The sequence below is a fragment of the Parus major genome, chromosome 24 (assembly GCF_001522545.3).
Source record: "Parus major isolate Abel chromosome 24, Parus_major1.1, whole genome shotgun sequence".
In the NCBI taxonomy this organism is placed as follows: Eukaryota; Metazoa; Chordata; class Aves; order Passeriformes; family Paridae; genus Parus; species Parus major.
This window is the reverse complement of record NC_031792.1, coordinates 2,542,186-2,563,639: the sequence shown is the minus strand read 5'-3', so window position 1 is coordinate 2,563,639 and position 21,454 is coordinate 2,542,186. Positions and strand designations below refer to the sequence as shown.

Genomic DNA, 21,454 nt, shown 5'->3' with positions numbered 1-21,454 from the left:
AAAAGTGCAAAGCTCAGGACACCAGGGGTTTTTGTGTAAAAATTTACATAAGTTTATTGAACTGATCCAAACCAATGACCTGTTTTGGCCTGAATTCCACCACTAAGTCTGCGAGCAAACCAAAGGCAAATTGTGGGAGCGGGAGGTGTATCCCCAGGGAGAGAAACCAGAATAAAATCCAGATGGACTTACAGCTCTTCTTCTTTGAAATTACATATGGATGCAACATTAACAGGGAGCAAGAATAGATCTTTGTGTTTAAATTATATTTGAAGTTTCCAGGAACTGCAGAAAAGCAATCACAGAGGCAAAGGCCCGAGGTGGCTGAAGCGCCTCTAACGTTGCTCTGGGGAAGGCATCTCTCTGCTGCCTACAAAAGTGCCACATCCAAATGAGGGAGGCACAGCTGCCAGGAATACATATTTTAGCCTCTGGGCTGCTGTAAGCACCTCGTCTGCATTCTCAAATCCTGCACATGAATGGAACCTACAGCATCTCACTGACAGGGGAGGAGGCAGAGCCGCCGTGGCGCCTCCGTTGGGTTCCAGACCTGAGGAGGAGAGGGCACAGGGAGAGCCTGTCCCCAGCAGCACTTCCCCTAAGCCACCACGGCTCACAGCTGCCAGCAGCTCCCAAAAAACAAGGTGACAAATCCCAGCCAGGGAGCAGAGCACAGCCAGCACCCTGTGCATACTGATAACTCCTAACATCCGGAACATCTGGCCAAAAACATGGATATTCAACAGGAACATATCCAACACCACAACAGCACAGCGTCAAACCCAGCACACAGAGCTGTGGGACACTTTGGTGTGGAGCTGTCACCCCAGTCCTCGTGGAGCAGGGGCTGTGCCCGCTGCACAGCTGCCCTTGGCAGATTTTTATGCATTCACTGGCAGGAACAACACAACAGCTCTCGACAAAAGCAGCCCTCAGACAGGACACACAAGCCAGGGAAGCTTGCAAATCTATTTTGTTTTCTCAAGGGGATGTCACAGACCTTTAGCTGAAGCTGGCAAGACCTGGATATGGCCCCTCCTGGCATGGCAGAGGTTTAAATCAAACCACATCTGCACCCTCACTCAGCACCCAAACCTCCTCTCCCAGCCAGAACCTTCTCCTCTCTCACCAAGACGTGGTCCCCTGTTGGGTGGCACACACACAAGACCCTTCCCCAAAGCTGATTTGGGGTATTTTGCCACATCTTTGAGTGCCATTTGGTCCCACAGCTGATCATCTGCACACATAAACTCTCTCTGGGTTTTGGGGGTGAGTCCTTCTCCGTGGGAAGCCAACCAAGGTTTCTGGTTTCTACCCTGTGAGTGCTCCACTATCTGCACACAAGGTGAATGCCTTGAGAAAACCCTTCCCCTGGAGAAGTGGCAGGGTGGTGATTTCATACCTGAACAGACCAGGGGAGCAGGTTTGGGTGTCAGCACCAAATCCCCAACACCAGTTAACCTTCTGTGTTCTCTTTTCCCATCTTCCAGTTCCTACCAGGTCTGTCACAAATAAAATCAGGATTTACTGCCAGTTCTGAGCTGGTGACAGCACCGATCCCTCCACGGACAGCCCAATTTTTAGTGGGCAAACAAACCTAAAAGCACGTACTTGGCTCTTCTTTATCATCCCATTCCAGCCTTTAACGGGCTTTGTTTATTCCCTTCTCTGAAACCCAGACACTTAATTGTGCTGAGGAAGTTGGTCAAGAGTTACAACATCTCATTAATAGCAGGTACAATGCCATAAATATACCCACAGAGGCAATTACTGCTCTGGAGAATTAGGTCAGAGAATCTTTTGCATCCCCATAGGTCACTTGCCTCGGACTCTGCAGCCACTCAGGGATAACCTACTTACACTGGAGGTCAAGGGCTGAAATAGGCTTCTAATATTAAACAACCATATCTTCATAAAACTTTGCTTTATAACAAAATATCTTATTAACCACAACTTTTCCTATTGGTAGGTATGTATATATCATACAGAAGTGTTGGCTTAAGGGTTCTGCTATCAGGCAGCAAATTATTTTTGCTGCCCAAATGGAAAATACATCTTCAGTAAAGCTCTAGCTTATAAAAGCATCATTTTATGCTATACTGCCACTATCTCCCTGCTGTTTAGTTTACAGGTACCACGGATCTATGGAAAATCTATGCTACCTATGGAAAATTCACTCCCTTCCCTATTGCTCACCTCAATGGGGCCAAGAAATTGCTATTTTTGGCAGGGGGATGAGGCACAAATTAGTAACTTGTTTTAAATCCTCCCATTTTAACCCTCGCTTTGGATAAGGAACTAATCCCCTCTGAACAATCCCCAAATCCTAAACCTGAAGACTATGAGATAATAATACTTCATCCCCTCCCCACTGATCCCACCCCACAATCCAGGTAAAACGTGAAGAGAAAATACACAACTCCAAGAATACCAAAGGAGCTCGGTGATGTGGGCAAAAGCATCCTGGGACAGAAAGTGCACGTGGGGATAAAGGGAGCGTTTCAAAATGAAGGTCAGGAGTTCATGTGTAACTAGAGCCCTCGCTGCACAGCTCCAAAAACTGCTCTGCAGCTGCTTGGAACCAGGAAATTGGGAAAGTCTTGAACTTGGAGCAGGGAAGACACAGGAAAGCGAAAGAAGAAAGGAAGGAAGGAGGATTTCACTGCCCAGGCAGGGGAATCTGCTCTGCAGTAGAAAACGGGGACTACGTGAAGCAGCAGCACGCGATGCCTACGAGGGGCGCGTGGGGGAAGCCAAGAGAGAGAGAGAGAGAGAGAGTGAAACCTGCTGAACACCCAGTGAGAGTCCAGCTGCTCTGTTCCTCCACTTCCAGAGGCTGATCCCAGCCAACACATCCTCCGAGTTCGGACCCTAGGCAGGGACCCCGGCCAGGGGCCCCGGGGAAAGTGCTAGGTTTGAACTGGTGCAACAGCAACAAACACAAACTTCAACTTGACTCTTCCTCCCTCCCAGGAGAGGAATTTTAGCCATTCCACTTGCAGTGCCCACTGGCACAAGGTGAAGTGCAAGGAGGATCTCTTCAGCATCAGGATGGGCAATGGCCAACGGGGGAAGCTGCTCTTTAACCCCTTGTTGGCCTGTTGCTCTAAAAGCCCTTCCAACGCAGCGCTCATCCACCACCTCCCAAAATTCGCTTTCCAACACACCCTTTATCCCCACAGGCTGCAGGCACCATGTGAGATGGGTACAGCAGCCCAAACCTCTTTTTTTTCCCCCCAAAATCAGGTGGATATAGAGCGTGCACTTTGAAAAGAAAAGTTTCTTTCTGGGAAGTTCTTTTTCTTTCCCCCATTTTGTGCACTCACAGAAAGCAAACCAGTGGAGTGAAGTGGATGCACTAAAGTACCTGAGCTCTGAATCAAGCAAAATACTGATGGAGATCTTTCCTGTGAACTCGAGCACAACAAAAGGTTGAGACAGCACCAAGCTGCAAGAAAATACTACAGCAAGCTCGAGCCACAGTTGGATAGCTAGGCCAAAGGGAGCTCTGGTGGAGCAAAACACCAAAAAATTTCGAAAAAGAAAACAACAGGTCAAATTCTGCACCGAGCTGTCTCCTCCCTTATGGACCCTGGCATTGTTTAGCTTGAACAAGTGACCATTCACGCCAAATCACGAGTATACCGGAGCATCAAAGGAAACATCAAGGTTTTGCCCACACTGAAACACACATCCTAAAGTCAATTGTCACCTCAAGGTCACCTGCAGTGGATGGTGGGAATGGTTCTCAGATCAGGGCACTTCCTCCGGGCTAAGAAATTACCTGCTACAGAAACACAACCAAACCTCAACCAACCAACCGAAACAAAAACCTTGCAAAAAACTCCTCAATGCATGTGTGTGGGTGTGTGGGGGCGTGTGGGTGTGGGCAGAAAGGCTATTTCATTCTGGGCTCCACGTAAATTTTATCCCCATCCCGGATGCCGTAGGAATGCAGCGCCCGCGAGCTGTATTTCATCTCCTCGGGACCAAAAGGAGCTTCCTGGTCCAAGTAGAAGAGCAGCATGTTGCTTGTTGACAGCTGCACCACAGTTTTTAAGTGCTTCTTCAGCTCTGCCACAGTCTGGTCGAGGCGGATGGACATCTCCTCCACCTTGTCCTGGAAGTGAACCTCCACCTTGGCGCTGCTCTGAGGCCGCAGATCCACCACTGCCAAGGGCTCCAGCTTCCCATACTTGGTGACCAGCTCATGATACCTGGAAAATTCAACAAGTCCAGACTTATGGTGTAGCCACAATGCACAATTTCCAGGTCTGAGCGTTCCCCACATGACACAACATTGACCCTGATTCCAGCTGATGGCCTGAAGCCCCAGAAAGCCCAAGCACTCCACTCACTTTGCCCCACGGTTCCCAGGCTGCACCGTGGCACCGACGTGAGCTCAGTGTCCCACTAGGGAGAATTATCTCACTGAGGAAGGTGAAGTTACCACCAGCCTGAGATGTTGGAGCTGGCTGGTCTCTAAACAGCTTCCTGACAAAACTGAGCAGCACAGTTTGGGCTCCTACAGTTTCAGAAATCCCAGCTGTGGCTGCAGTGGGATTTGGAAGAAAGAGAGGATGCTGTGCTCACAACTCTACGCCTCCTGCTCCAGGGAAAACACTTCACTGAAGAGTGACAGAACCAAGCCAGTGCTCACAAAAAGGAGACAACCCTCAGTTTAGATTCCCAGTATCTGTGGCCTCATGACTTAACTGATCATCAAACATTCCTGCTGTTTTCCAAAAGGCCACCTAGGTCCCAAATGTTACACTCCACTGAGCACAAGATCATCAAGATCACTGAAACAAGGTGAGCTGCTGCACAGTTTGAGAGCTGATAACAGGGCACTTCTTGCCAGCTGATCCCTCACACCTGCTCTAAAACAAGATGGGAATTTTACTAGCAGAGGCACACACTCCACTGTCACCTTCTCCTTCCAGCCAAGTTCTCTTCCCAAGGTCCCTGCAATGGAAAGTCTGTGTCACCCCCGCCCCCCTGGTATCGCTCCCATTGGGCCAGGCTGGATCTCCCTGCCTGGCTGGGAAAGAGGAGGAATGGCAGCACAAAACACAATGGGACTGGGATGACAAAGGCTGAGAGCTGCCGAGGACAGGTAACGTTTCAGAGCCCCTGCACAGAAAGCGCTTTGTGCTCCCGATCCCAGGCGGAGCTGAATGCGATGGGCGCGGTGTCACAGCCCCCACAGCAGAGATGGGATCTGGCAGGCTGGGTGACCCCAGGGAGTGCTGCCGGAGGCAGGAATGTTCCTGGAGAACAGCAGCCCCTCTGTGTGCTGAGCACTGAGCTAAGGGCCACAAGGCACTAGGATTTCCCCAGTCCCACGGACACAACCAGAACGTCCAAAGGCGGGACGGTGCCCTGCTCTCACGGGCACCGGGGTGGCAGGAGCAGCACTGTTTATCTGGGAAAGCCATTAGTGCTGAGAGAAAACAACACTCCCCATGTTTAACACACCTGCAGGCAGAGCAACTGCCAGCCAACGTGTCAGCAGTGAGGAGGGTTCTCTTTCTCTGGAAGGATTTGCCTGCAGCAACATCCGATGGGAAAGAGGGAGAGAGGAACCCCCCTCTTGCTGCTCAAAAACCCTCAGCGTCCCTTTGGGACATCCCCTTAATTCTCAGCATCTCTGCTGCTGCAGACCAGCAACAACTTCTGGGCCAGCCACCAGTACTGTCATGATTCATTCACTAAGAGTGAACTGGGCTGATGGTGGGGAGAGGATAAAGAGGGGGACAAACTTCAGCCAAGCTGAGAGACAGAGCCACCATGAGAGAGCCACGACTATCCAAATATGTGCTGTAAATATGTAGTGGGTCAAGCAATGCTCTCTGAAATTTTCTTGTGCTGAGGAAGGGCAGAATGAGCTTTGCAGCCTACTCCTTTGTATGTGAGCTGCAAAGAAAGCGGGGAGTGTGAGTGACTGGCTGCCCTCAAATCAATCAGGACCAAGGCAGACTGGTACATGGATGTTTTGGACCCCAATAATAGGCACCCTGGGGACTTTTCTAATCACCCCTTGCAGCCTGGCAGATGCTGAGGCTGCTGAAGACCCGAGCCTGGCTGAAAGTGTCTGTGATACTCTGCAGATAAACAGTGGAGCAGACAAGCAGAGGGCTCATTAAAACCCCCCAGACACGAGGACGTCGCTCCACAAGACAGCCAATATTGGATTGTGCACCCGGCGCTCCCCAGAACCACGACATCCACAGAGATAAATCGTTCCTTCCACTTCCCTGCCCGCCTGATCCCTTCCAGCTGCAGACAGCAATGCAGCAAGCAGGGGGGGTTCTGCTGACAGAGCTTATCACAGGCTGCACCTTGCCAGTCTGGAGGGGGGCTGCTCCCACTGGGAAGTTTTCCGTGCTCAAGTTGTTCTCCCTCTGCTCGAGGCAGCACTGCAATGCAGATGTCAGACCCCAGCCACAACATGTGTGTCCTGATTAGTTTCTAATTACAAACCACTTCTGGAGCCACCACACCAGATTTGGGAGTGAGGAAGGGGAAGCTTTAGCAACAAACAGACACAAAATCCCTCTGCAAGGAATGCCAGGTCTCCCTTTGGACAAGGGCTGCTGACTGTGGGTCCAGAACTGAAACCCAGCACTGGGGACACTCTCAGCCATCTGCAGCCTCAGTAGAAAACAGTCTGCAGTAGCACCCAACCCCTCCAGGACAGAACAACCCTCTCTGGCAGCTGCAGAAGTCTCTTGGAAATGCTGCACAGATGAAGGGATTTGGACAAAGAAGCCACTGACCGTGAAAAAGGCAGTACCAGTGTTTAAATGCTAAGAAACCAGAGGGGGAGGTAATTTTCCTAGCATAAAGCTGGCAAAATCAGCCTGGTTTTCTTGGATGGGTGAGATGTCAGTAATCTTTTACATGAGATCCCACCTGCAAACCAACCCCAGTGGTGTGTGGATGTGTAACACACAGCCTGTTCCCAAAACCCATGTCCTAGGCACCATGAGTGTCCTTCCCAGCAATATATGGATCACTGACATTCTGTCACCACCAAACACAAGAAATATGAAATGTTATGGAAATTAATCCCTTTTGGGAGCAGGACCATGAGCTCACACTACCAGTCTTCCTTTTCCCCTTCCTCTCTCCTGCATTCTCTGTCTCTGCTGTTATCCCTTCCAATATTTCCTTCATTTTTTACGCTTCGAGGCCCTCTAAAATTACAAGTCAGGACTTGTCCTCAGAAAAAGGACCAGCTGTCTTGTCTCCCTGACTGCATGAGTGCCCTCTGCCTCTGAACTGACCCCAGCATGCTTTTAACAAATATTATAATCACTGACCCTATTAATATTCACACAAAATGCCATGCCCTTGTTCCCCCTTCCAGCCTTCCCACCTCCTTCCCAGATTGGCACGTCACAATTCCAGGGCTTTAGAATTACAAGAGGCATTTTAGCTGAGAGTTAAGCAGAGGAGAACACTGAGCAGATTCCATTTGCACCTCTGTCATCCATGCCAGGCCATACCTGTGACCTTCAGAGCGTCCCCACCTCTGTCTGTGCCCTCAGAGTTACACACATTCCTGTCCTACCCCTTTTCTGTAAGAAAAGGATAATAAAGCTTTTCTGTCCAAGAGCACATGAGGGTCTCAGGCAGAGGAAAGGTAAAGGCAGTGGCCTGATGCTCCATGATCCCTTCTCAGCCCATTAGAAGCAGTCAGTGGATGCTGGCACAAAAAAGATACAGACTGAACAGCATCTGTCCAAGTTCATTCGTTTACCAAGATGAACGGATCATTGGATGTACTTTTTTTGGCAAAGAAAACCCATCAGACTTGTGATTTGCAGGCCTGAAAGAGAGGGCACAGCTTCCCACTGCCAGCCACATTCCACACACCAGATGGTCCACAGGAACAGATGACCTGGCCTGGCACTGGAGAGCACGATGTGTCCTGGCTTTGGGCACTCCCAAACACAGGTGGATTATGAAGGGAGCCGTGGGACAGGCCAGAAAACAATGAAGGTCATGAACTCAACAGTCCTGTTGTTTAATGACACTTGACACTTTTAAGACCAAACCTGACTCAGGAGTGACCCAACAAATCATCAGACAATGACAATATGACAATTTCAGCCCAAACAGACTGAAGGAGCCAAGGCCAGAGGAAGGTGAGCGATGTCTTTTTCATGGAAGAGCAGGCATGTATTTCCTGGCCAGTCACCACCCTTCTGTCCTTGCTCTCCACTGCAGGACAGAGAATTCCTACCTGAAAGGGACCTCCTCCTCAGGGAACTCCATGTAATAGCGGATGAAGAACCGCTCCGAGTCCTCCCGCTCCCCGTCGGCCACGATGCTGCCGTTGAGCTTGGTGATGGATGGCAACCTGCAGGCACACACCAAGAGCCACAGTCAGCCAGGAGGGGAGCTCAGAAAGGCTCACCAACAAGGCAGTCACCTCAAAAGTGCCTCAGCTTTAACACCATGAGAATTCCTGCCAGGAACCTCAGGCCTCGATCCCTTTGAGAGAGTGAGGAAGTTCCATGTAATTTCTCAAGAACACTCAAAATTAAGCACTTTAATTTCACCACAGATATGCACCACACGTACACAGATCTTTAGGAGACTCACAAAATCCTCTGAGAAGCAGAGCAGTCAGATTTAACATTTTGACTTCTCTGACTTTTCCACAAATCAAGCTCAAATCTTTCTGCATTCACACAGAACTTCATCTCCTACCAACCTCTTCCTCTGATGAGCTGCTCCCACCCAACAAATCAAGCTCCAATCTTTCTGCATTCACGCAGAATTTCATCTCCTGCCAGCCTCTTCCTCTGATGAGCTGCTCCCACCCAACAAATCAAGCTCCAATCTTTCTGCATTCACGCAGAATTTCATCTCCTGCCAGCCTCTTCCTCTGATGAGCTGTTCCCACCCCTTCCTTGCCTTGTCATGTTTCTGCTGAGCAGAACAAACCAACAGACCTGGCTATTAGCAGCTTCCTGCGTTCCTCGGTGGTGTAAGACTGCAGCAGAGGAATTCCCAGCAATTTCACTTCCTCAAGCTTGGGGAAAGAATTTAACTTGTCAATGTCTTCCCAGCAATGCAGACCTGCTCAGGAGGAAAGATTTGTGTTAACAAACACAGAAAACACATCATGGATCCACAATAATCAGACACAGCCAAAGAACATATGTGACAGGAGAGTGTCACTGCTGTTCCTTTGAGAAGCTGGCTTTTTGCTCAGAGTGTGCTGCTAAAAAAAAAGTCAACATTTGCTTACAAGACAGAGGAGCTGAAATTCTCTTGTGCTATTTCCAAGTCTAGAAGGATGCTCTTCATGGCTTTTTTATGGACCACTCAGCCTTTGGCCTCACTGCTGGGGACTGACCAGCATCAGTGATGTTGTGTCTATAAAAGGATGCTGCCTTCAGAGTGTTAAAGTCACCAGCACTTCTTTCATCCCAGGCATCACTAAACAGCCATCAAATGGCTTTACCTCACATACACAACCACCTTGGGTCCCATTCCTGCTCACAACCCAATGGTGAAACAGTCCCAAAAGCCATCCAGCCATTTAATGAAAAAGGTTTTAACTCGTTTTCAGCCCCCCTCAAGACCTGACATTTGGGAGAACAAAGCAAGTGGGGAGGGCAAAATAAAACAAAGCTGAGGATTGAGCAGAGCCGTGATTGTGTGGTGAGATCAACACAACTCATCTTGGAGCCTTTGCCTGCAGAACTTCAGAGTGCAGCAGCTTTCTCTAAAACCCCCAAAAAGTTTTAACAAGCTCCTTGGGATTCCTGTTTGACTTTCAGCTCCCAAAACATCAAAATGCAACACCGAGCTCAGAGTTCTTAAGCACCTGGCATCAAAACTGCAAAACTACTTACCAGAGGAGCATTTGTTCCTTGGTGAGACAGTGCTTTCAAATGCAGCTTAACAGGCTTTTCCTCCTCTAGTTAAGCTTTTATTACAGGGATTCCTTGATGCTTACATTGTAGGGCATGTTAATAAAGTCCCTTCTACCTGCCTGACACTTCAGCAGCGCTTGCACAGCATATAAAGCTGTAAAGAACAAAAGCTGCTGGTGCATGAAGCACTCCTGCAAATGAATTTCTGGTGTATGTGTCATACACAAACACGTCACAGCCCCCACGAGCTGCCCTGCAGCTCCTTCTCTCCCAGCACAGGGTGCTCTTCCCAGTATTCCAACTGCTCATTCTCTTTCTGGAGCGTTGGCTGAAAATTCTCTGGGGCTGGAGTCTAAAAGCAGCTTCCAGCACCACTTGTGAGGCTGTAATGACTGAGCACAGATGACAGACAGCTTCTGCTGAGGGATGCTTGATCCACACTGCATACCTGCACATGCCCTCATTTTACCCAAGCTAAAACAGGGAATAAAGGGAAAATGGGATTCTTTCATCCCCTCCACTGCCAGACATTTATTTATCCTTCCCCAGCCAGGAGTACCTGAGGCAGGGATGGGAAACAGAGGGAAACTACCAACACAAAATCCTTTCCAGCTCATTTTGATTAACTGGTCCACGCTGCTCTGACTCATCTTTTGATAATGACTAATTACCCAAAGCAGCAGGAAAATCCCACAGATGGGCAAGTTCATTGCTTGTCATCTGTACAGGAGGAGAGACTCTGATCAACCAAGAAAACCCACCCCAGCTCCCAGGCTCTCACCTGACTTGTGCAAATTGATGGATCTTAGGTTGGGGAAGAGCCTTGCCAGGGAATCTTCTGACTCTTCAATGGTGGTGAGGTTGTTGTTAGCCAGGATAAGTGTGTCCAGTGATGGAAACATAATTCCCAACTTTCGAATTTCAGTCCAGTCTTGAAGATTATTGTCAGTTATGTGGAGTAGCTTGAGAGACTGACAGCAAACTGGAGAACAAGACACTGTTTCATAGTCGTTAAGGCACAGGAAGAGCTCCTCCAAGCTGCACAGGGCAGAAAGGATCATGTCGTTAATTTTATGTGATTTTAACACAACTTTCTGTAACAGCTCTGAGAACCTTGGTGTAGGGAAAGCCTTTGAGCCCTCCACATAGAGTGCTTCGACTACATCTCTGCTCCCAACTATATCTTCAGAGATTAAAAAAACCTTTTAAGTGTTCCCTGAGTCTCTCCCAGTATTGTGTAACAGATTGGTTGGGGTTGTCTTCCATATCTGTGCCCAACAAGCCACCAACCCAGCTCCAGTGGCGACTGGACCTGCTCCCAGTGCTCTCAGCTTAATTTAAAATGGGGTTTCGATACAACACTGATGATGATTTTTTTCCCCACATCACTGCCAAAGATTCCCATTACAGAAAGAACAGATCCTATTAAAGAAAGAAAAGGTCCTACTGAGTTTTCAGACAACTGAACTCTCACAATCCCAGAGAAGTGTAGGTTGGCCACACAGGACATTCTGCTGTCATCATCTCTGCTTACAAAGCCACACAAAGAGGGATCTGTCATCAAAACAAAGCCACTGAGGACATCCATGGGAGCAGAATGCCAAGGTGGCCTGTGACCAAACCACAGAAATCAACACCGTAGCAGAGAAAAGCAGGATGAAATATTCCTTGACAAGTGGCCAGACCCTCAGAGGTACCACCCATTTAACAGGTATGCACCATTCACTGCACAGTGACTCAGAGGGAAGTGTGACCCTCCTACATTTTTGGGGTCATTATCCATCTCTGGTATTTAGGTTTGGAGGAGGAGAAGGCCTGGGCTTTGCAGCACCACCCAAATTTGGTTTTTAGGACAATGTAAAGCACTCACCTGGAGTTCCCAAACTCCCAAAGGAAAACATCCCTTTCTCTCTGCTGATGTTTGCATCCTCACAGCCCCCTCATCCCTCACCACACGACTCCATAACCCAGCCTTGACCTGAGAGCAGTAAATCCCCAGATTCCCAGGCTTACTCTGGTAACTCCTGCAGGATGGTGTGCACTGTTTCCCAGGAAGCTTTGCTGTTGTTGAGCACAAGTTTGCGGACGCCAGCGAAAGACCCAGCGCAACTTCTCTCTAAAACGGACAAACTGAGAGGGTTGGAACTCAGGTTTAGAAACTCCAGGTGGGGGACGTTGGACACAATTTTACTGACCTAAGTGGGGAGGGAAGAAAAAAAAATAGAAAGAAAGAAAGAAATGTATATCAGGCAGTAATCGGACCTCTGGCAATAATATCCCACCTCCTCAAAGGGGCCCTGTGGAATCATCACAAAGCAATGATATGGAGAAAAACATAGGGATATCTACCTGTAATTCATATCCAGCCATTCCTGATCTAGATGGATTGGTTAATTGCTCATTCTCCTCAAGAGTTCATTTAATTACACTCTGGGAGCAGCTTGATAAGAGAAGGGCAGTCCCTTGGGAGAGGTCATAAAATCCACCTCAAGCCCAAGGCTGAGTAGCCGCATGTTCCAGGAGCCAGCCCTCGCTCACAGGGGGCCATGGACACTTCTCCTGCCTCCAGGAGCCAACATTGAGCACTTTTCCACCTTCCCACTGCTCCCCACAGAGCTCAGCCAATCCCTAATTCCCTCCCTGACGGGGGAACTGAGTGGGGAGCAGCTTCCAACACCAGCAGACATCAATGGAGAAAACAAACCTGGCTGGAGAGCTCAACTCCACAAAGCCTTGGGATGGGCAGAGATGGGCAGACCACGGCACACAGAGGTCAATAAATGGCCCAGCTGTTGGCAAAGGGTGAATTCTCCTGAATTCAGGTGTGGCACACATGAGGTAATGAGCCTGCCTCGCTTCATGCCTCCCCTCAGGTGATGTCATGGTTTAAGGGCTACACCTCAGGAATTAACTGGATGACATCAGTCCAGCAAAAACACAGGATTTAGGAAAAACTACGATGGATGATTGGGAAAAGGGTATTTTTTCAGTAGAATATTGAAATAAGGAAAAAAGACATTAAAGTTCCTCTTAGTGGGTATAAAGCTGTTGTATAAGGAATGGTGATGATGCTCCTCCTGCCTGCTGAGAACAGGGCAGGCAGAAATTGGCTGAAATTGAAGCACAGGAGACTTAAATTACACAGTTTAGCCTATGAGGTTATTAGCTAAGCATGGGAACAGGCTGGAATCTCCAGCACGGGCAGGTTTTAGGGGTGGGGAGATATTTATCTGGTGTGGATGGGCTGTGAAAACTTAATCCTGTCTCAGAGGAAGGGGCCAGCACACACAGAAGCCTTTCAGCTCCAGTCTCTGAAGAGACTGAACACAGAGCAGGGTGTGAGATGTGCAGCTTGTGAGTGACCAGTGTATGACCACACAGGGGGTCAGCCCCACTGAGCAGGGACACTGCAAACACTGCATTCCCTCCCTGCTTAAAGCCATGACAATCTGATGGCACAAATCCCCACGATATCCTGCTTATTCCCCACGTATTTCCAACACTAAACACTAATATAAAAGGAGAGCATAATCCAGTGAGGAACTTAATGACACTTGAATGGATTGAGATTGTTTCACTCCTGTTACATTGAATTTATTGAGCATTATTTCATCCAAGTACTTCAAAGGATTTTATGACAGCATTTAGTATTAATTAATGAAGCTGCAGAAATACCCTTTGTGGTAAATGTTATTAAATCTGTTCTGCAGATAAGGCAACAAATGTGGAGAGGGAATAAATACCTTGCTCACCATCACAGTGGCAAAGCTGGGAATTGACTGCCACTCTGTCAAAAACTAAACTGCTCATTAACTTCTTGGTGTCAGAAATGCCAGTTCCAGTGCTTTGCATGATGAAATAAAATAAAAATACAGATTTTTTGCCCATGGGCCAAGACTGTAAGTCACAAGGTACAGGAGTGAAGTGCCACACTGGATTAATTTTATCACATGTATTGCTCAGTTGCTGTCCAAGTAAATAAACATCACCTTCAGAGAGGAGGAAGAAGCCACAAAAATGGAACTCTCATCAAAGCAATGCATTTGCAGTCAGTAATAGCTGTGGAAGGTCCCCAGTAAGATGCCCATGACCATTTTACCTCGTGCCAGTCTTCCAGTTTGTTGTCAGAGAGGTCGAGCTCAAAGACGTGGGCGCAGAAGGCGGCGATCTCGTTCTCGTCCCCGGCACAGGTGATGCCACAGCTGTTGAGCACCAGCACACTGGGCAGGTTCAGGCGGTCTGGCACAGGGAAAAACAGAAGCTGCCTCTGCTCAGCACTGCCTTGGAGTTACAGAACCCAGCCCCAAACATGGATGTTGCAGCCAGCAAGAGAAATCCACCAGGAATGTCAGAATTTACACCGATTTCAGGTTAAACACGGATTTTATAACACTGTCCTGAAGTCTTGGTTGTAAACATGAAGTACCACTCCTATCAGTGTTCTTCAGTTCCTTCATATATTCCTGTGTATTTCAGGCCTTCCTTTGTCACTTATGGCATGTCTCCTATCAGCCCCTGCCACAACTTCTGCTCTTCCCCAGGCAGCTGCTGCTGCAGATAGGACACAGGACTAGGGGAGCTGCACAGTCAGACTCCCTTATCCTCTTGCCCTGAGCCCACTTGGGCCTAGTAACAGCCAGGAGGTATTTAAACATTTCTTAGGAGGTATTTAAACATTTCTTAGAAGGTATTTAAACATTTCCTTTCTAAGCTCTCCCCTCCCAAGGTTCAGTGCAGAGCATTCAGCATTCATGCAAAAACTCGGGTCTCTGCCCTGCCTTGCCATTTCTGCTTTGGTTTTTCCTCCAGCTCCTCCTCAGACAGGTAAATGTACTCAAAACTACAACCAAGGACTTGGACCTCAATCACAGCCTGCTGTGCTAAGGCTAAACCATGACAAAAAGCTGGGGGTTTGTAACAGGAAACAATTTCCACACAAGAAATCCACGTTGAGACAAGGCAAGCCATCAGTCTTACACTCTTTCAGGTACAACATGACTTTCCCACCTCTCTGGAGTACTGAAATCCATTAAAATATAACCACAAGCTTTTTCCTAAATAGGTGGCCCCTTTTCTCCTTAACACTTGACAGCTGCATGATTGGAAAGGGACTCTAGGAGCAAACAATTACCTGGGGTGATCTGGGTTTCCAAGTTTTCTGGCTCATAAGTGTTTGGTTTCTTAAAAAGGATAGTGTGGCACTTTGGGAATTACTAATGCAGTATTTGTAAGTCATGTCTCAGTCAGGTTTTATGACATGGCCTCTTTTCAGCACCCAAACAGCTCAGGTGAGCAGGAGAGATAAATTTCCCTGCAGAGAGGGCACTGACTGAACATTCCATCAGGCCATTTTTCTGTTCTTGTTCATTTTGAAAGTGTTTTATCCTCAACTGAACTCAGGCCCTCTTTTCTCCTCTGTCAAACCCAGTTATTGGAAACTTCATCCAGCTGATTTGCATGGCTATTTTCCCCTTTGGGGCTGGTTATGACACAAATTGACCTGATGGATGTTTGGATTACTCCTACAGACCATGATGGGGCAGGATGTGTGACACAAAGAAGGGGCAGCTCTGATGGGATCAATGTGAATCTCAGACCCATCCGTACAAACCAAGAATTAAATGCCAACATCAGAGCGTGAAGGAAGACTAAAGAATGTCACATGGATCTAGTTCAGAGGAGATGGTGACACAGATTCTGCAGTCTGGGAGGCTCAAGGACATCCACGAGCAGCACAGAGCTTCAGACACACATCTGGCTAAATTCCCTCGAGGCAGCAAGGTCAGGAGTGCAGGAGAGGGGAATTCTCCACTAGGTCACAAAGCTTTTGGTGCCTTGAGAAGACAAAGCACACTGCAAGTTCACCTGAGGCAGCCTGGAGGGTTCAACAGCTCATCACTCTGCCTGAAATATGCCCCCTCCTGTGTACACTGAGCTCCTGTCCCTGCAGGCATCAAAGCAAGCTGGTGGCATGGGAACCAACCTCAAATTTAGGTATTTTATGTGGTTTTAAGCCACCTCTCCAAAACACCTGTTGCTGCAGCCAATAATAAAACAGGATCAGTGTCCTGAAGAAAAGCTCCAAGGACTGCTGAACCCTCAAAACACAGACTGCACAGGGCCTTAGGTCCATCTTCCACACACCTGCTGATCTTGAAAGTCCCTTTCAACCCAAATGATTCTACTCTATTCTCTAATTCTGATTCTGTCATGCTGTAGAGAAATTTGGTTTTTTTCAGCAACCCGTTCAGTCACTTTCTACCTTTGTTAGATTGCAGTCTCTCAACTCTCCAGTAAAAAACCACATTGTGATGGTTCTTTTTTTGGGCAATTCAAGGTGATTTCTTTTTCAGTTGATTCCTCTCAGCACCCTCCCAGATGCTCAGAAAGACCAGAAATTTACCTTTCATAGGTGAGCCCTGTGGAGTTGCTGGAACATGCACCCCCATGCCAGGCCCACGGCGGTAGGGGAAGTTCTCAGGGCTGTATTTCTCACACAGAACTTGCATGAAACTCCTTCCACTGGGCTGGTCCATGCTCCCTTCTTGGACTTCTGGTTAAAGAAGAGAAAAACAGAGCATATGAGCAGTCAGCAAGCAATAATCACTTCTAATAGTGGTGCTTGAGAACACAGGGAAAACACCTAGATAGGCCACGGGTTTTATTTCTGAGCTCCAGATCATCTAACAGGTCCTATTCCAAACTCAAAATTAAAGTAAAATATTACCTGAAAAGCACCCCAAGCCAGAGGGTTTGGTGCTGTACAAACCCAGCCTTACAGGCCAAGTTCAACACTTCCTTACCCCACACGCTCTTCCAGGATAATTCCAGGCTGCAAAATGTGACTTCTGTACTTGTCACTTCTGCCCCTCCCAGGAGCACTGTGAGAAATCCACAGCTGTTCTCAAACACATCTCCAGGGCAGCCAGCAGGGGAAGGAGCAAACAGCTGTTTGTGAGAAGGAGATTGCTCCAACAGCTGTTTGCCAACTTCCCCTTTCTGCTGTGTCACCAAACATCGTTTGGCCAGGCTGAAAGGCAACTTCTGCCAATTCCATTCTGCAGCAGCCTAATGTATCTGGGAGATAATAACTGTGCCCTTCATATCTGGGCACGGCACAGAACAGCACAGGAAGAAGGCCTTGCTTCATCACAGGCTGCTGAGCTGCCTGGAGAGATACTGAGAGTCAGCTGTGAGTGGTTTGGATCCCTCCATGGCCGGGGATCTGCACTGCCCAGGTGAGACTCAGCCTCTCTGTCTCTCTGAACTCGGCATTTGATGGGTTTGTAACCCAGGAGCAGAGTTCATTCATGAATGAAGAGATTGTTTCCTGGTCCTGCTACCCATCATGGACACAGCATCACAATCCTGAACCTGCAGGAACCACTGCAGGTTTCCTACACTCTACAATGAGTCATAGGGCAGCTTTTCCATTAATTACTGCAAAATTACATTTTTAAACTTCACACTGGGGCCACACGTTCCTTGCAAGCCATGTGGATAATCTTGAATTAAATTTTCTGCCTGTGTATTTCCCTTAGACTTGTTACAGGCAGGGATATCAATCCAGAGATAAAATTCTAAATAAAAATTATTTCACTAAGGCTCCCTTTGCTGAGAATCACTTGTTTAACAAGTTTCACTTCATTTCTTCATGACCAGACTACCTAAAACCTCCAGCCAAAAGGATCTGAGTACAATAAGCAGCAATTGCCTGAAACATGTTATCATTTTTACATTATATATAAAGTTTAAATGTCACAAATAGGGACTTACAGGATTAGACTTAAAAAAACACCAAACCCCACCATTTTCATCTTTCAACAGCTTGGTTGATTCATAGCTCAAACCTGATTCCTGTCACTATCTAGTATCAAAAAATAAATGCTCAGTGTGGAGTTTGATGGGAGCAAGGCATTTAGTTTTAGGCTAAGCCATTCCACACAGGACAGGTACAATTTGCACTGACAGCCAAGGCTTTAGGCTGAAAAGCCTCGTTCCAGAGTGGTTTGGGAGCTCAGCACCATCCACAGACAAACAAGGCTTTCCAAACACACATTCAGACCTCCTGGTCTGGAAATTCTGGAACTCCCACATGCATAAAGCCTTCTGTCCTTCACATGGCTTTTCCATCAGCTCCAGCCCTCTTCACCTGCTGAACAAACACCAGCTGGAAATTCCACAGCAGAAACTCACCTTAGAGGCAAAAAATGGTGTTTTCAGCAATGGTGTGAGAGCAATCCAGAACTGAGAAGAAAAACTACTGACATTACATCCAATTACTGGGGAGCTTTGAATCCCCAATATTTTCTTCCTCAAGCTCTACCTTTGAACACCAGTGCCACTGTGAGATGCCAGAACTGTCCTGGAGCGGGCAGTCACCTTCCCCACCTCCCTTCCCATGGGATTTCACATCCCCTGCAATCATCTGGCCTCTCTGAATCCCTACAATTGTCTGGGAGCAAGGAGCAGCAGGATGTGCAGAGGGAATGACAGGTTTCAAGGGAATGCTGTCAGCACAAGGGCAGGACAGGGTGACCTGCAAGGTGCACGTTTCTGAGCCTGTCCCTGCTGACAAGGGAATCACAAGGAACAATTCACTCCTCAAAATAACTCTGGGTTTTCTAAATGACAGCATGGAGTGCAAACAAGGCACTTGGGCTTTGAGAGGTGTCAACAAATAGCCTTTGTTGTTATATTTAAGTGCTCTGCTGCAGGGCTGTGGCCCCAGTGACAAGGACAGAGAATCTCAGAATAGCTTGGGCTGGAAGGGACCTTAAAAAAACAATCCTCATTCCAATCCCTCGTTCCAGCATCTTCCACTCTCCCAGGTGGCTCCAAGCCCCATCCAGCCTGGCTGTAGACACTTCCAGGGATCCAGAGACAGCCACAGCTTCTCTGAGCACCCTGTGCCAGGGCCTGCCCAGCCTCACAGGGAGGAATTGCTCCCCAATATCCAGTCTAAAGCCACTCTCTGACACTTGGAAGCCATTCCCCCTCATCCTGTCACTCCAGGCCCTTGGAAATTGTCCCTCTCCATCTGTCTCCCTGCAAGTACTGGAAGGTCACAATGAGGTCACCCCAAAGCTTCTCCTCTCCACGTAAACAATCCCAACTCTCCCAGCCTTTCTTCCCAGAAGAGCTGTTCCATCCCTCTGATCATCCTGGTGCCTTCCCTGGACCCTCCCCAACAGCTCCACATCCTTCCTGTGCTGGGATTCCCAAGCTGGAAGTAGCACTGGGAAGTGTCTGGAAAGAGGAGCATGACCCTGACTTGAGACTGATTCCAGGGAAACCCAGTGTGCTGCTGCAGCTGATGAGTGAAGAGAGGATACCAAAACCAGCCTGGAAAACATTTCCATCCCCTGTACTCTGAGCCTTCCAGGAGAAGAAGAGACCCTTCAGGAGAATGACATCATTAATGACATGCTAATGAAATTCCAGTGCCACTTCGGGGCACATCCTGAACAGTCACACACCAAACACATCCTGACATGTTTACACACACGGAAAACAAAGCGTAAGGAATGGATGAACGGCACAAACATCCGTCTGCAACGAGCTGGAACATTGTTCTCCTGAGACATGATTCAGGGAAATTATTTTTAAGATGATCTTGAGAGGCAGAGAAGCGAATCATAGAACAGTTTGGGTTTGAAGGGGACTTTAAAGATCTAGTTCCACCTCTCCCTGCCATGGGCAGGGAAATCCCAGCAGGATTTATCAGGAATTGTAGCAGGGCAGGGAGTCCGACCCTCTGAGCCACCAGGACAAGCCACCCAAGCAGGAGAAACTCTGTCAAGGCCCCATCATCAAACCCTGCAGGGCTGTTTGTTCCCACACCACAGCACCGTGCTGAGGAGCCCTGCGAGCACAGGCACACACCCCAGTTGTGCCTTGGCACGCTCCTGGCCCGACCCTGACCCTGTCCCACTGCACCAGCAATTATTCCCTGCTGGAATTATTCCCTGTCTGTGCTGCTGGGCCCGGGGCAGGAAGAGCACGCAGCTGCCCCCTGACAGCCCACAGCCCCCGAGGCCTCTCCGCGTCCCACACACGGCCTGTCCCCTCCCAGGGCCTGTCCCCATCCCCGTCCCTCAAACGGCCCCGGGCTGGCCCCGGCTGACAGCGGCCTCCGCGCTCCCGCACCGCGCCGCTCCGGACCCGGGCGGTGTCAGGGGTGCCCGGGCGGTGTCGGGCGGTGCCAGCGGCCCCCGCTGTCCCCTGTCCCCCCCTGTCCCCCGCCCCTCTCACCCAGGCCCGGCGGCCGCGTCCCGCAGCGACCCGGAAGCAGCTGCAAACATCACGTGACACCGCGCGCGGTCACGTGGCGGGGCGCGTCCCCCGTTGCCGTGGAGATGGCGACGCCGATGACGTCATTCCTGTCCCCACGGAGGGTTTCCTCGGGATGCGAGGGGAAAAGCGGTGCCAGGGGGTCAGGGGGGGGGACCCTGCCCCGCTGCTCAGCCCTGGCAGGAGCATCGGGAGCGCTGTGTCCAGCTCTGGGCTCCTCAGCGCAGGAGGGACAGCGAGATCCTGGAGCGGGGCCAGCGGAGGGTGACAAAGACGAAGGGACGGGAGCATCTCCCTGACGAGGGAGCTGAGGCTGTTCAGGGGCTGAGAAGGGTCCTCACCTCTGTCTGTCAGTGCCTGCAGGGCCCAGGCTCTGCTCCAGGAGAGCCCAGCAATGGCACAAGGGGAATGGGCAGGGACTGATCCCAGGAAGTTCCACCTGGACAGGGGGAAGAAATTTATTACTCAGTGACCAAGCCCTGAACACAGAGAGGGGGTGGAGTCACCCTCACTGGAGAGATTCCAGAAGGCCCTGGACACAGCCCTGTGCCTTGGGATGACCCTGCTGGAGCAGGGAGGACCTGCTGAGGTCTCTACCTTGGCCCAGTCTGTGATTCTGTGATGCCACACAGAGATGATGCCAATGCCAAGGTCCCTGCAGTGCCAGGGTCCAGCTCTGGGCACAGGAGTGGCCTCAGGGTGGCAGCCCCTTGCCTCCATGGTCCTGCTGGAGCTGGATACATAAAATTCCCTAAATCCTGCAAACACCTGCATGTTCAGGATGTAAAATGTCAGCAGCATTGGCTCTGTGGCTCACACAACAGCTACAGCCTTTGCTGGCAGTGCCCACCTGCTCTTTACCAGCTCGCCCCTTTCTCTCCTGTTTACTCAGTGCTGGCACCTCCTTTTCTGCAGTGGCTGGTCAAGGACAGAATTACAGAATCCCAATTTGATTTGGGTTGGAAGAGACCTTAAAGCTCATCCCAGCCCTCTGGATGGGCAGGGATGCCTTCCACTAGCCCAGGTTGCTCTAAGCTTGACCTGGATGACAAATCATGCTGAGAGTGAGGACAAATCCAGCCAGCCTGGTTCCCCACCTCCATCCTCGCACTGTAGGAATCAGAAACCGCCTGAAACACAGCCTGTCCTGCCTGGCAAAGACAGGGGAGCTGGAGGAGAGCTGCATTAGTCATGGCTGAATGGCTGCAGTGCATCTCCCCAGGCTGTAACATCATCGGGACAGCTTTATCCTGTTACCCTCACAG

General features: G+C 49.3%; 1 protein-coding gene across 4 annotated transcripts; it reads right to left on the bottom strand.

Annotated features, from left to right (window-relative positions):
* Positions 1–28: 28 nt before the first annotated feature.
* On the bottom strand, positions 29–20,273 carry TBCEL (tubulin folding cofactor E like). Of its 4 annotated transcripts, none has more exons than XM_015649774.3 (8): positions 20,151–20,273; positions 16,300–16,449; positions 13,996–14,135; positions 11,910–12,091; positions 10,678–10,934; positions 8,967–9,093; positions 8,252–8,368; positions 29–4,217 (listed from the first exon to the last, which is right to left on the bottom strand). In XM_015649774.3, the coding sequence occupies exons 2-8, from the start codon at positions 16,430–16,432 to the stop codon at positions 3,899–3,901; spliced, it is 1,275 nt and encodes a 424-aa protein (XP_015505260.1). In that variant the 5' UTR covers positions 16,433–16,449; positions 20,151–20,273; the 3' UTR covers positions 29–3,898. The 4 variants fall into 4 exon arrangements, with proteins under 4 accessions (XP_015505260.1, XP_015505263.1, XP_015505261.1 ...); XM_015649777.3 differs by lacking the exon at positions 20,151–20,273 and adding an exon at positions 18,093–18,728; XM_015649775.3 differs by lacking the exon at positions 20,151–20,273 and adding an exon at positions 16,700–16,921.
* Positions 20,274–21,454: the final 1,181 nt, after the last annotated feature.

Bases quoted from the DNA above. Each gene is read 5' to 3' on its own strand.
- TBCEL (XM_015649774.3), bottom strand. From the start codon at position 16,432: ATGGACCAGCCCAGTGGAAGGAGTTTCATGCAAGTTCTGTGTGAGAAA. The intron at 12,092-13,995 runs GTAAAATGGTCA...CTCCCCACTTAG, and splicing joins AACTGGAAGACTGGCACGAG to GTCAGTAAAATTGTGTCCAA. The intron at 8,369-8,966 runs GTCTGTTGGTTT...GTGTGCCTGCAG, and splicing joins AGGAAGCTGCTAATAGCCAG to GTTGCCATCCATCACCAAGC.